General features: G+C 32.9%; 1 protein-coding gene across 1 annotated transcript in view; it reads left to right on the forward strand.

The window, feature by feature from the left end:
• The window catches only part of LOC117181251 (receptor-type tyrosine-protein phosphatase N2), a gene marked incomplete at its 3' end in the record, with an annotated part of 454371 nt that overhangs the window by 233765 nt on the left and 207936 nt on the right, over window positions 1-12670 (forward strand). The window contains exon 8 of the mRNA XM_033373815.1: window positions 1262-1329. Within this exon, the coding sequence (XP_033229706.1) occupies window positions 1262-1329 (68 nt within the window). The remainder of the gene's footprint in view (window positions 1-1261; window positions 1330-12670) is intronic.

The following is a 12670-nucleotide window of genomic DNA, read 5'->3' on the forward strand; positions in this document are numbered from 1 at the left end:
CATCTTTAAAGCGTCTTGTATAAGATTATCATTATTCCAAATCAACCCAAATTCAAAGTATTTCTGTATTTTTCTCTCATCAGACTTGAATGCTTAAATGCTCTGAAATATTACAAAAAACTGTTTGAGACTTAATTTTCAAGATTTATTTTTTAAAGTTCACCTTAGAAATATTTCGGCCATGAGTCTTCTCTAAGTTTCATTAAGAAAATGTGCACGAAACCAAAAACATCCTCTAGTGTAAGCCCGAAACTGTTCTAAACGTAAGAAAACTGTTTTATAGTATCGTAAAGTTGTATATTACACGGAGATATCATAAAGTCATGATAAAGGCAGCATGAAGACATCCTATGTGATTTCCGTTCAAAGTTAAAAGTCAAAGCTTAAAATCAAATTAAAAGAATTCGATCATAAATAACAAGCAGAGAGGCTATATCTATAGAGCAGCCGACATTAAAGGGTACTTTGTTAAGCCTTTGGATTAAAGTTTAGAAATAGATTTTTTAAAATCTCATAGTTAACAGCCTAAAACATAATGTATGAAAAAGTCTCCGGAAGAAAAGGTCATTTGAATAAAGTAGAAAAGCTCGTATTTTGAAAAAATTGGCAACGTTTTGGACACAATGTGGTCCATTTTCAAGCCTTAGAACACCAGTTGAGGAAAGAGTAAAGGAGACACTTGAAATTCCTTGTTGGTATTAAAAATAAATATGGATTTAGTCTTATAATTGTGATGCGTCTTATATCTTTTTAAACTTTGTACCGTTGCAAAAAAAAACTATTCCGATTATTCCGTGACCTCCTATAGGGAATTTTAACGTAGGATTCGAATTTCAACAATTTAAAAGTTGATTTTGCTGTTTTCGAGTTTTTTAAAAAGAAATCGAATGGCGACCCAACGGGGTCTTTTCGGATACTTTGTAGAGGCTCCATTCGGTTCCTTCGGCCCCCTAGGGTAGGTAAGGAGAGCAAAAGGAGATCTATTGAAGACCCGGAGGCTGGTGTACATTTCATCTTGTTTTCTAAACAAAATCGAACTCTAGGACAACATTTCCATTATGCACTTAAATAAATTGAAAATTTTGATAGGGGGGGGGGGGGGTATACGACATGTGGGTTTGAATATAACGTTACTCGGTAATCCGAGTATCCAAATAAATTTAAAAAATTTCGTCAATATACCAGAGTTCTAATGCTGCATTAAATAGTGAATGAAGTTGGATGCAGACACTTCAATCTTTGATATTGTGCATTCTTTCAGAGGAAATACGAAGTACACTGGAAGAAACTTTTAGAGTGAATATTATAAGGGCAGGAATTGGTGACAAGGTAAATATAATCTATCACATATAATATACGTATCTTTAAAATAAAATGAAATAATTTTTACATATTTATGAAGTTACGTATAGGGTCATGTTGCCGAATATATCCACGGAATTTTAACGACAGGACGAACTCTTTATAGTTTTTGAAACCAGTCGCTGGACAAATTGAAGTTAGAACTTCGAAAAAATGCTTTTCGAGAAAAATACACCTAACTTTGAGTGCTTTAATCTTAAAGATTTTTTAGAATTACCTCACGGTTATAATATGATAGTTAAGATGTCAGCGAGGTTATTATAGATATTATATGTTTCTATTTCAATGCCTACGACTTTTTGGAAACAATCTTCTAAACGTAAAAGTATGTTATATACTTATAAATAATAATGTTTTTGAAGTTCAGAATGCATTTGGGCAATTATGATTCATAATTTTTTCGGTTACCGACTTTTCAGTTTCGCTCTAGGCTACAATTTTTATTTTGGGCATTTTACTGAATTTGTGGAAACTGAAAAGTCTTCAATATATTTCGAATTCAAAAACGATCCCAATATTCGACGAAGTTTCCTAAGTCGTTTCCGATGTCGGATTTGTTCAGTGGTGTAACATGTATTTTCCTGAAATAGTGAAAAATTTCACTGCAAAATTCTATACCTTTTCTATTATTTTTTTCTTCTTCACTGCAAATATTTTTTAATTTAAAAATTACATTTTTTACGCCAAATTTGACTTATTGTCTTAAACTTGTGCATCAAATTTTAAAATACCGTTATTTTTCACGATTATCAAAATACTTATTTCAGGAGAATAAAACACGCGCGTCAGGCAAAATTTGCAAGCTGATTTTAATTTAAGGACTAATTTAAATATCCTGTAAATCTCAAATGTTTTCGTTTTTCTCCCTAAAATATATTCATTCGCAAAACAAGGGGAAAACTTCCACGTGTCAACATTTAAAGTTGAAAAAAGAATCCAATTACACAAAAATGTATCAAAAATGCAATCTTCTAAGGAATCTATCTAAGATAGATGAGAACGCCCATACAGAGAAAATTTGTAACTAAATTGTCGTCTGCTACTGGGAATCGTAATTCTTGAATTTGCCACATGTAACGCCCTCATCCCGTTAAAGTATAATTTAATTCAATTAATTTGATTTGCAATTTTGTTACAAAGACTTTGGATATTCATATTTGAAAGAATAGAATCAAAATGAAATCTACCTAAAATTTTCAAACTTTCATTTTTGTGACAGTGAATTTTTTCAGATTTTAAATTTGGGATATCATAATGTAAAAAATTAAAAACAGTAATTTTTGCATATTCCAACTCCTAAGCTCCATTGATGCCTGAATATCCCTAGCGGAAGAAACGGAAAGGTTTCGGAAAGACCGCGTCAGAAATATTCGGAAAGGATTCGAAAAGAGTTCGGAAAGGGGTTCCTTTCTGATCCTTGCGAATTGTATGGGAATTTTGCTTTCGATGTCTTTGGGAACTTCGCGCTGTCCCATGAATCTTTCCGATTTCTTTCCGAATGTCTCACTCTCCGACTTCTTTCCGATCATTACCGAATACCATCGAACATTTCCAATTTATTTCCAAATGTCGCAGAACATTTCGCATTTATTTCCGAATGACTACCCACTTTACTCTTTCCGCATGTATCCAAATTCTTTCCGAATCAAATTTTAAAAAATATATACATATATATTTTCGTATTAATAATTTATTTGTTTCTTTCAAGCCTTTTCAATTGCATCAATCATATTGCTTGCTGTTGAAACCAGCAAAGATGATTCCTAAAAACCTAGAAATAGGGAAATTTCATAACTCAGAAAGCCTTTTGACTTTTGTACATCACGTACATTATTGCTGCACATTATCACAACTAAATCTTCCAAATTTCGAATATTCGAATATTCTCCTGCCCATCGCAGAGTGCGCTGAATGTCGTCAGTTATTTTCCACAGAGTTGACCGAGCCTGATTGTCGCTTACTCACTCACTCAGTAGCTTACAGTGATGCGATCGATAAACCCAATCGATAATAAGCTTTCGATTGCACTAATACTCGACTGAAACAAAAGAATCAAATGTCATTATATGCTTGAAAAAATGCCGTTAGTGGATGTCAACCTCTGCCAATAAAAATAATGATTCTTGTAGATCTCACCAAAAAATATAACCACATTTAATTGCTTTGTTTTAAATGAAGTTTGGTTGAAAATCGAGTTCAGTGCAATTGAATACCTACCATGATCGATATGAATGAAATGGAAGGAACAAAATGGTGGCGCAAAAGACTTTGGTAGAGATTTTCCCAAGATTTTTGTTTAAAAGCTACAAACATTCGGATATACTTCATTTTCCATAGTGTTTTAGTCACTCATTCCTTTGTGCAGTTATTTTTGAAGTAACTTTTGATTCTATAACTGTGAATATAGATATGGAGCCAAATAATTTATTTAAAAAAAAATTTGTCTATATTTATGTATAGTTCTTTTTATATTTCATTATATTTATACATTTATTTATTTTAATTAATTTTCAATTTATTAATTTTTTTAATTTCTAAAATTTATTAGAAAATTATATGCTATTACCCAGGTTATACACAGTTATACACAGGTGAATACAGGTGAATATTCGGAAAACATCGGAATAAGATAATAGGACACGGCAACACTTCGGAGAAAGTTCGGAAACACATCGGAAACCTTCAGAAAGAGAGGCGTTCGGAAAGAAATAGGAAGCAAAGTTCCCACCCAATAAGAAAAGGATCGGAATGGAACCTCTTTGTGAACTCTTTCCGTTTCTTCCGCTACGGATATTGATGTAATATAATTATATAACGGCATTTGTATATTATTATATACACTATGTATACATAAAGTATATATGGGGCAGAATGTTTTCTTGGTCAAATTTAGATTTTCACGCTAATTCTGAACAAAATAAAAGGTGTAAGATGAAATATATAACGTGATTTATATGTTTCTGCACGTTAATCCACCAAAACATAGTTCATTTATCAACCGGTTGTCAATATACAGGGGTCTGAAGTTTTCACTTTTTTACGCATTTCTTCACCTTCACGTTAATGTAACTTCTTTTAGGGTAATCCGTTTGGACTTTTATTATAGTGTTTTAGAAAGCTCTTTTCATTTTATTTTAGAATATTATAACGATGAAGTTAAAAAATTCTAAACCAAACAAGTCCTTTTTATTCCCAATGTGCTAACGAACTTGACCTTTATTTTCTGACACTCAGAGAGTGTGCCAAAGGCCAATCGAATAGTTGATGTCAGTGAATGTCGACCAGGTAAAAAATTCAAATAATAGATCTTAAATTGTCGGTATACTGGTCCAATATATACAGTATATACAATATACTAGACCAGTATACCGACAATTTAAGATCAATTATTTTCCAATCCAATAGATTAATTTTTTCAAAAGTTATCGTGCCCACAGCCGGGCATACATACAAACATACAACATACATACATACGAGGTATGCTCAAAAAATAAGGTGACTTCATGGGTTTCTCAAAAAATATTCATTTATTCCTCAATATTTATATTGTCCCCTTCAAAGTAATCCCCCTCAGATATAATACACTTGTGCCAACGCTTTTTCCTATCATCGAAGCACTTCTGATAATCATTTTGTGGTATAGCCTTGAGTTTTTTCAGCGATGCAGTTTTTATCTCCTCAATCGTTGAAAATCGATGTCCTTTCATGGGTCTCTTCAGTTTTGCGAAAAGAAAAAAATCACTGGGGGCCAAATCCGGTGAATATGGAGGCTGAGGCATGACTGTGGTGCTGTTTTTGGTCGGATCTTTTGATCAAAAGTAAGCAGTTTCGGAACAAATTTCGCTGACACACGTCTCATGCCCAAAACTTCCGAAAAGATAGCATGGCATGAGCCAACCGATACGCCAACATCTTCAGCTACTTCTCTGATGGTAATTCGGCGATTTATCAACACCATTTCTTCCACTGCTTGAACGTTTTCATCTGTTGTTGACGTGCTGGGGCGTCCAGGGCGAGGTTCGTCTTCGACATCCTCTCGGCCTTCTTGGAACAGCTTGTACCACTTACACACATTTTTCTTACTCAGAGTTGACTCACCATATGCAACTGTCAACATTTTAAGAGTTTCAGAGCACTGGATTCCAATTTTCACACAAAATTTAATGCAAACTCTTTGCTCCATTTTTTTCGAAATAAGAAAATCGCCGAGCACACCAAACCCTTCTAACCTTTTACGCCTCTGCCAGAAAAACAACGCAAGCTATGTTGTCAAAACTGTGAACATATGATCGTAACGAGTGTACCAACACAACAAAACAAAAAATTTAAAACTTGAATGTACGTAGCCCGCGAAAATTGAAAAGTCACCTTACTTTCTGAACACACCTCGTGCATACATACATACATTCATACATGCATACATACATTCATGCATGCATGCATACATACATACATACATCATACATACATACCTACATACACATTAGTAAAAACCTGTTTTGCGGATTCTGGGGGTTCCAAAACTTGGACATTTGACAAAAACGGGGGTGGGGTCCAATTTTACACAAATCTAATACCTTCTCTGATGAGAATGTAAAAATGAATTACTTCGCCATGAATAATGTTTTGATACTTCTGTTTTTCGCTTTTTCGTGAAAAATAGCATTTAAAACATTTAAACAAAGTACATTTTTTTGAAAATCCACACATGAGACGAAAAAGAAATTAAAAAACAAAAGTTGTAATGAGAATGTGCCCACGCAGCGGGCTGATTTTTTTATTGTTAATATAGTTTTTCACGATTAAAACACAAAATACGCATGTTATCAAAAAATGATTAATAACAAATTTGTAGATCTATTAAAAATACACCATTTTTGCGTACACAGCTTTTTACCTATTTTACACAGTTTAACCGCCAAATGTAATTTTTAATTTTTCATTCTTTTTTTATGCTGTCAAAATTTAAATTTTCAATTTTTTAAGAACATTTTTAAAAATGGTTGAAACATTCTTGAAAGAGATTAAAAAAGAAACATTTTTCTTCTCTTGACTTTTTTTTCATATTGTGCGTTATTTTGCTTAAAATGTTGATTTTCTTGTGTTTTTTGGAATTGTGTAAAAGCTATAACTCTGTTAAATTTTAGTTTTATAGAAAAAAGTCATTGGGATAAATTGTTCGTCTGATTAAATACTATGAATATATGTACAGAAAATTTTTGAATTTCTATCAAAAATGGCTGGCTAACGAACCTGACTTTTAGTTTCTGACACTTAGAAAGTGTGCCAAAGGCCAATCGAATAGTTTAATTTTTTCAAAAGTTATCGTGCCCACAGTTTGACATACATGCATACATTCACACATACATACATGCATACATACATCCATAAATACATACACTCAGACAATCAGACGCATTCGTAAAAACCTATTTTTCGGATTCTGAGGGTCTCAAAACGAGCTGTAGAGTGCAGAAGGCTGTAAGATTGGTTTCGCTCCTTGTGCTGACTTACGAATCACAATTTTGAACGATCCACACTATCGATATTGGAAATCAATACTTACAAATGATGGGAATAGAACTTTTCAGCCCCAAAAATATGGAATATGATATGATATATGATATCGCAATATTAGGTTATGTAATACCTGCTATCCCCGGAATTGGTGCATCATTGAAAATTTCCAAGATCTGCCACCACTCTCGTGATATTATAACAATTCTCGGTTTCCTAATATCGATTTCCTAAAATTAAACAAAACCGCTCGTAGTGAAGATTTACTTCCAACAAAGAAGCTGACAGACCTAGAAGTTAACAAGGGATATGAAATAACGGACATTAAGGAGGCTAAAACAAAATATGGAATGAGAACGCTTGTAATCATAGAAAACAAATTCACCGTTTTCCTACCTCAAAGAATGGCAAAACTGCTTGAAGAGGATAAAAATCTGTTTATGCAAATGAAGAAAGCCTGTGAAGATCAGCATCTTGAAATGGTATATTTGGATGGACGCTTCAACTCCATTGAATTTGTGGAGAAAAATGTATAAGTGTGTACAGTTTTTCAATATCGCTCAGTCAATGGCAAGCTTCGGTGTGATATTCATCATGCCTTATACACCACAAAATCAAATGCTACATGTGGCCACATACAACCTAAATTCATCATTCACAAAACAAATTATTGTTGGAGCTGAATTTAAAAAAGACGGAAAGCTCACCTCAGCAGTGAAACTTCAGGACAGTCATCCTCATGCAAGTATAGCCCTAAATCTTGAAAAGTGGAAATTTTTTAAAAGTTACTTTAACCTCATAACACTCTTCTTTGATGACCAAGAGAAGTTACAATGCATTGAATGTAGAAATTTCCATATACACATGACTATATATTTTGCAAAGTATATAGTGGCTTTGAAGAAAATTCAAGAAACGCAAAAATAATATCCACTTGTAACGTGAAATCACCATCTGTGAAAAGTGTAAAATCTTACATACCAAAAAACTATACGAGTTTAAAGAGTCGGACAATGAAAAAACTTATATTTGCTAATTTTATGCGATTTGAAATTCTATTTCTTGAAATGATGACTTTTTCTAGTCCAAATGTGTGTGAGGAAGTGATTGAGAAATTATCAGTACTCAGATGCGTGAATGGTAGTTTTATAAATTAAAAATGTCATGCATTATGTTTGTAAGAAATATCTAAATAAAAATATAATTTAAACTAAATTCGCCTTTTTTCATTTACTAGATTAAGGGTAGGTAGATGTGTAAGTAAAAAAGACATATATACCCGAAAATAATCAACTTTATTTAGAAAAAAACTTAAAATTAATACGAAAGATACTTACAAGCTAGACTTATCTAGCCAACTATTGTGTGATTCATCGAAACCTTACCATTTTACAAATAGCTCATTTCCTCGCTTTTTCAGTATTTTTTCAACCAAATAAATGTCTGGATGTCCAACTTTGCCTAGTTCTTGCTCATAAAAATAACCTACAATAACTTTGTTCCGATAATCTTTAAGCATATACGTCACCGGTTTAGTAATCTTAACATGGCTTACGGTAAATATTTCAGTTGTCCAATTTGGTGTGTAGCCTTTCTCAAAAACATGCTTAAATTTACTTATACGCACTTTATCTCCAACTTTGAATTTCGCTTTCTCAACTGCATGTTTTACACTGTATTTTTTGTATACATCAAACAACATTTTTTTCTCATTTCCTTCAGTAACATCTTTTGGTTTCATTCGAATAGTCTGACGCCTAGTATCGTTGTGAGATGAAACTAAATCTTTCAAAATATCTATCCATTTGTAATTCCCCTGTAAGATAAATTGCATCCACATTTTATTCTTTAAAATACGATTAAATCGCTCGCACATGGATGCTTTTAAATTGCTAAACGTCGAGTACAAATTTATCCTGTATCGATTCATAAGATTTTCAAAATGTAAGTTGTAAAATTCATTGCCTCTATCAACATGTAAATTTTTCGGTATGCGTCCTTTGTCAAGTATAGATTCCATAGCTGTAGCTACATCTTCACCCTTCTTGGATTTAGCTGGAATAGCCCAAGAAAATTTGGAAAATATATCAATTACAGTCAAAATGTACTTGTATCCTTTGTTTTCGTTTGTATAAGGTTGCATTTCAATAAGATCCGCTTGCCAAGTCTCAACGATGCTACGGATATCAAAGTGCCGACATTGATAGTTTCTTCTAGCAGGCCTATGTAACTCTTTCACAAGTTGCAGCTTTTCGTTATTCATTTTTTAGTGTGTTCAGCTTGGCATCCAACTGAGAAATGAGCTCTGAATTGCGATGCGCCAGTTCTTGAATGGAATCCACATCAACCTCCAAAATATTTAAACTGTTATATGAGGAAGTTTCTAAAGTTTCAATCATCATGTTATTGTTAACAACTTCAGTTTGCAAGGAAGCTGTGATATTATGCAGAGTCTGAATTTCTTGCTGTATCATATGTTACATCACATTTAAATTTACTGCATCATCTAAATCTTTTGCATCAGTTACATTGCACAGCTTTTTCTTTCCGATATCATAATACCCATCGGTGGTGAATTTGAATCCAACTCCTGGTGGACCTCGACTTGCCATCTTAGCTCGCTTAATATGACGTCCGAACACATCGACACTCATTTTTCAAATGACCAAAATATTTTTCAAATTGATTAATAAATATTAATTATCAATAATAAATTGATAAATTTATTTAAAAAATTGATTAATAAATAATTCCAGCCTCTTGTAATTCTTCAATAATTAACATAATTTCATTTGTGTGACTTGGATTTCCCGCTGCTTGAGATGCTAACAGTAAACGCAATCTATCAACTAATTCGTTTGGATTATCCCAATAAATGTAGTTTAATTTATTAGCCTCTGTACCAACCATATATTTTGGAATTAAACCTTTGCCCATTGAAGAGCGCTTTTCAATTTGTTTATTGTTAGTTTTCTAAGGCGAAAGGGGAATTAGTTTTTTTTATAAAATTTGTATATTAGAAAGATTTATTATCACGAAAATCCCCATCAACTGTATAATGTTTTTGAGGCAAATTTGTTGAAATTGCAATATTTTTATCATTTTCAAGGTCTTCATTACTTATAACAGTACAATTTGGTATCTTTTTAAACAAAGGTTTAAGCAAATCCACATTCTTTGGATAGCTTACAGTTCCTATATTAATAAGATTTTTATTGAAACTTATCGAAGAATCTCCAATCATTAGTCTGTCTTTCGATAATTTTCTTACACCATAAACATTATCTATACCTCTCCTTCTCTCCTCCAACTTTTAAAGATAATCAATTGCTATATCATTTGATGGAAAGGAAACCGGTGTTTCTAAATCCTCTGAAGCCTCATAAACGTATGCTGATAAGAATGAAGTTTCATCATCATCTTGATCATTTTGTTCTTCACTGTCATTTTGCAACTCTTGCTGAAATTCTTCTTCAAATTCACTCTTGATTTCATTTTTCATTTTATTCTTGGCTTCATTTCCGATTGGACCAATTCTTTTAACAGTTTTAAAACCATTTAATATTTTCTCAAGTGCTGTAATGATGGGCTTAAAGGTATCATTTAATGTCTGATCAACTGTTTTTTTACCCAACTTTAGTAATCTAACTGTATGTGCTGTATATAATCTAACTGTATGTATCTAACTGTGTAACTGTCTCTATGTAGTCATTACATACATATTTATTGCTTTTCCAGATTAACAAAACAGTCAAAACCTTTTCTATAGCTACCTTCATTCAGATTTCTTTCCTTATCAATTACAACGAATCCATTCTTATCATCATACCATCAAGCTAAACACACCTTTTTAAATTGTCAATAAGGCATGTCACTATTCACATGATCATCATATATATGCATCAGATTCATCTAATCTTGTTTAAACAATACAAGCAAATTAACATTATCACGTATAAGATGTTTCGGAATACGAGCATATGTCTGACTCAAATAGAAACAGTCAAAATCCTTGTGCCTACCCATTGAAAAAATGCTATTATATTATCTTGATTTTCACAGGCTAAATTATCAAATACAAAGACTGAATCTGAATTCGCTTCATTTGCTACTACAACATCATCCTGCTCATTGAAAGGATAGAACTCAACACCAGCTACTGAGTTCAGAACTTTTTCTAAAAATTTGTATTTTGGTTGATTTAAAGTTTTAGAGTAAACATAAACATTTTCAAATCTCAATCCATTTGGGTGTATTAACAAGGCCCACAAAGAATTTGTCTTTCCACAGTTGAAAGGTCCACAAAATATTGCTCGTACACTGCTTCGTAACAAATGTTCATGCCGTTTTTCTTTTTTCTCATGTTATACAAGCGAATCGAAATTATCGATATGTAACTTTATAGGTTGTACTTCGAACTGCATCTTGACTATGACTGAGTGAAAAACTATAAATGTCAGGTTTATGTAGGTTCAGTCCTTAATCTGAAAGTATCTCTCAAATAGATGTGATCGTTCACGGTGACAAACCTACAGTCAGTCGTAAGCGATTCTCGAAAGAGGCAAGACGTAGCAAAGGTCTGTTCAATAAAATTATTAATAATCTTCCTGTAGAGTTACATATTCCTGGATACCAGTACTGTGGACCAGGCACGAAATTGGCAAAACGAATTGCGCGAGGTGACCCTGGAATCAATCCTCTTGACGCTGCTTGTAAGGAGCATGATATAGCCTACTCACAAAATAGAGAAAATATAGAAGCTAGAAACTCAGCTGACAGTGTACTAGCTGAAAAAGCTTGGAAACGTGTCCTTGCTCAGGACGCAGGCTTGGGTGAAAAGGCCGCTGCTTGGGGAATAACTAATGCAATGAAAATTAAATAAAAATTTGGTATGGGTCTCAAAAATAAAAGGTCTACTACCCCACTCAAAAAAATAGTTACAGCAGCTGAAAAGGCAATGATACCAGGTAATGATGCACAAACTGTTATCAAATCTACTCTCAGAGGTGCACGTGCAGTTGTAAAAAAAACTGGTGGAAAAAGAAATGTAAATAAACCTCGAATTTTACCAGTTCCAAAGATATTATGTGGCTTTCTACCCTTTCTTATACCCATATTTGCCGGTCTGAGTGCTACTGGTGCGCTAGCTGGTAGAGTTGCGGGAATAGCTAAAGTTTTTAATGATTCAAATGATGGAAAACGAAAGCTTGAAGAAAAAAACGTCATAATGAAGCAATGGAAACCATTGCTGTGGGGAAAGGTCTTTATTTGACACCATATAAAGGAGGATTAGGACTTCATCTAAAACCATATAATCAAGGAGGGGGCATTAAGTGCAAATAAAAAAACTTAAAGTCAGGCTACCTCACTGAGCATTAACAGATGCAGATTTACTTAAATTCGCAAAATCTTTAAAAATTAAACATTTTAGAGCTGTTTTATGCGTAATGGATTACCAAACTGTGGGCCACGTACATGTAAAAGTGCTATTGTTAACCTTGAAGATAAAAACAATCTAGGTACTTATTGGGTTGCGTATAAAAAGTTTAACAGTAAAATAATTTATTTTGATAGTTTTGGTAACCTCAGGCCACCTTTGGATTTCTTTAAGTATCTCGGTGTTGGTAGAGTAAAATATAATAATGAAAGGTATCAAAATTATGAGAATAAACATTGAAATTTAAATTTAAATTTTAAATCTTCGGTCATACGATCATTTATTAATAAAATTAGTTTATAACAATGTTTCGGCCACATTTTTGTGCCTTCTTCAGGTTAAAAACATTTTGTG

The sequence above is a fragment of the Belonocnema kinseyi genome, chromosome 10 (assembly GCF_010883055.1).
Source record: "Belonocnema kinseyi isolate 2016_QV_RU_SX_M_011 chromosome 10, B_treatae_v1, whole genome shotgun sequence".
NCBI lineage: Eukaryota > Metazoa > Arthropoda > Insecta > Hymenoptera > Cynipidae > Belonocnema > Belonocnema kinseyi.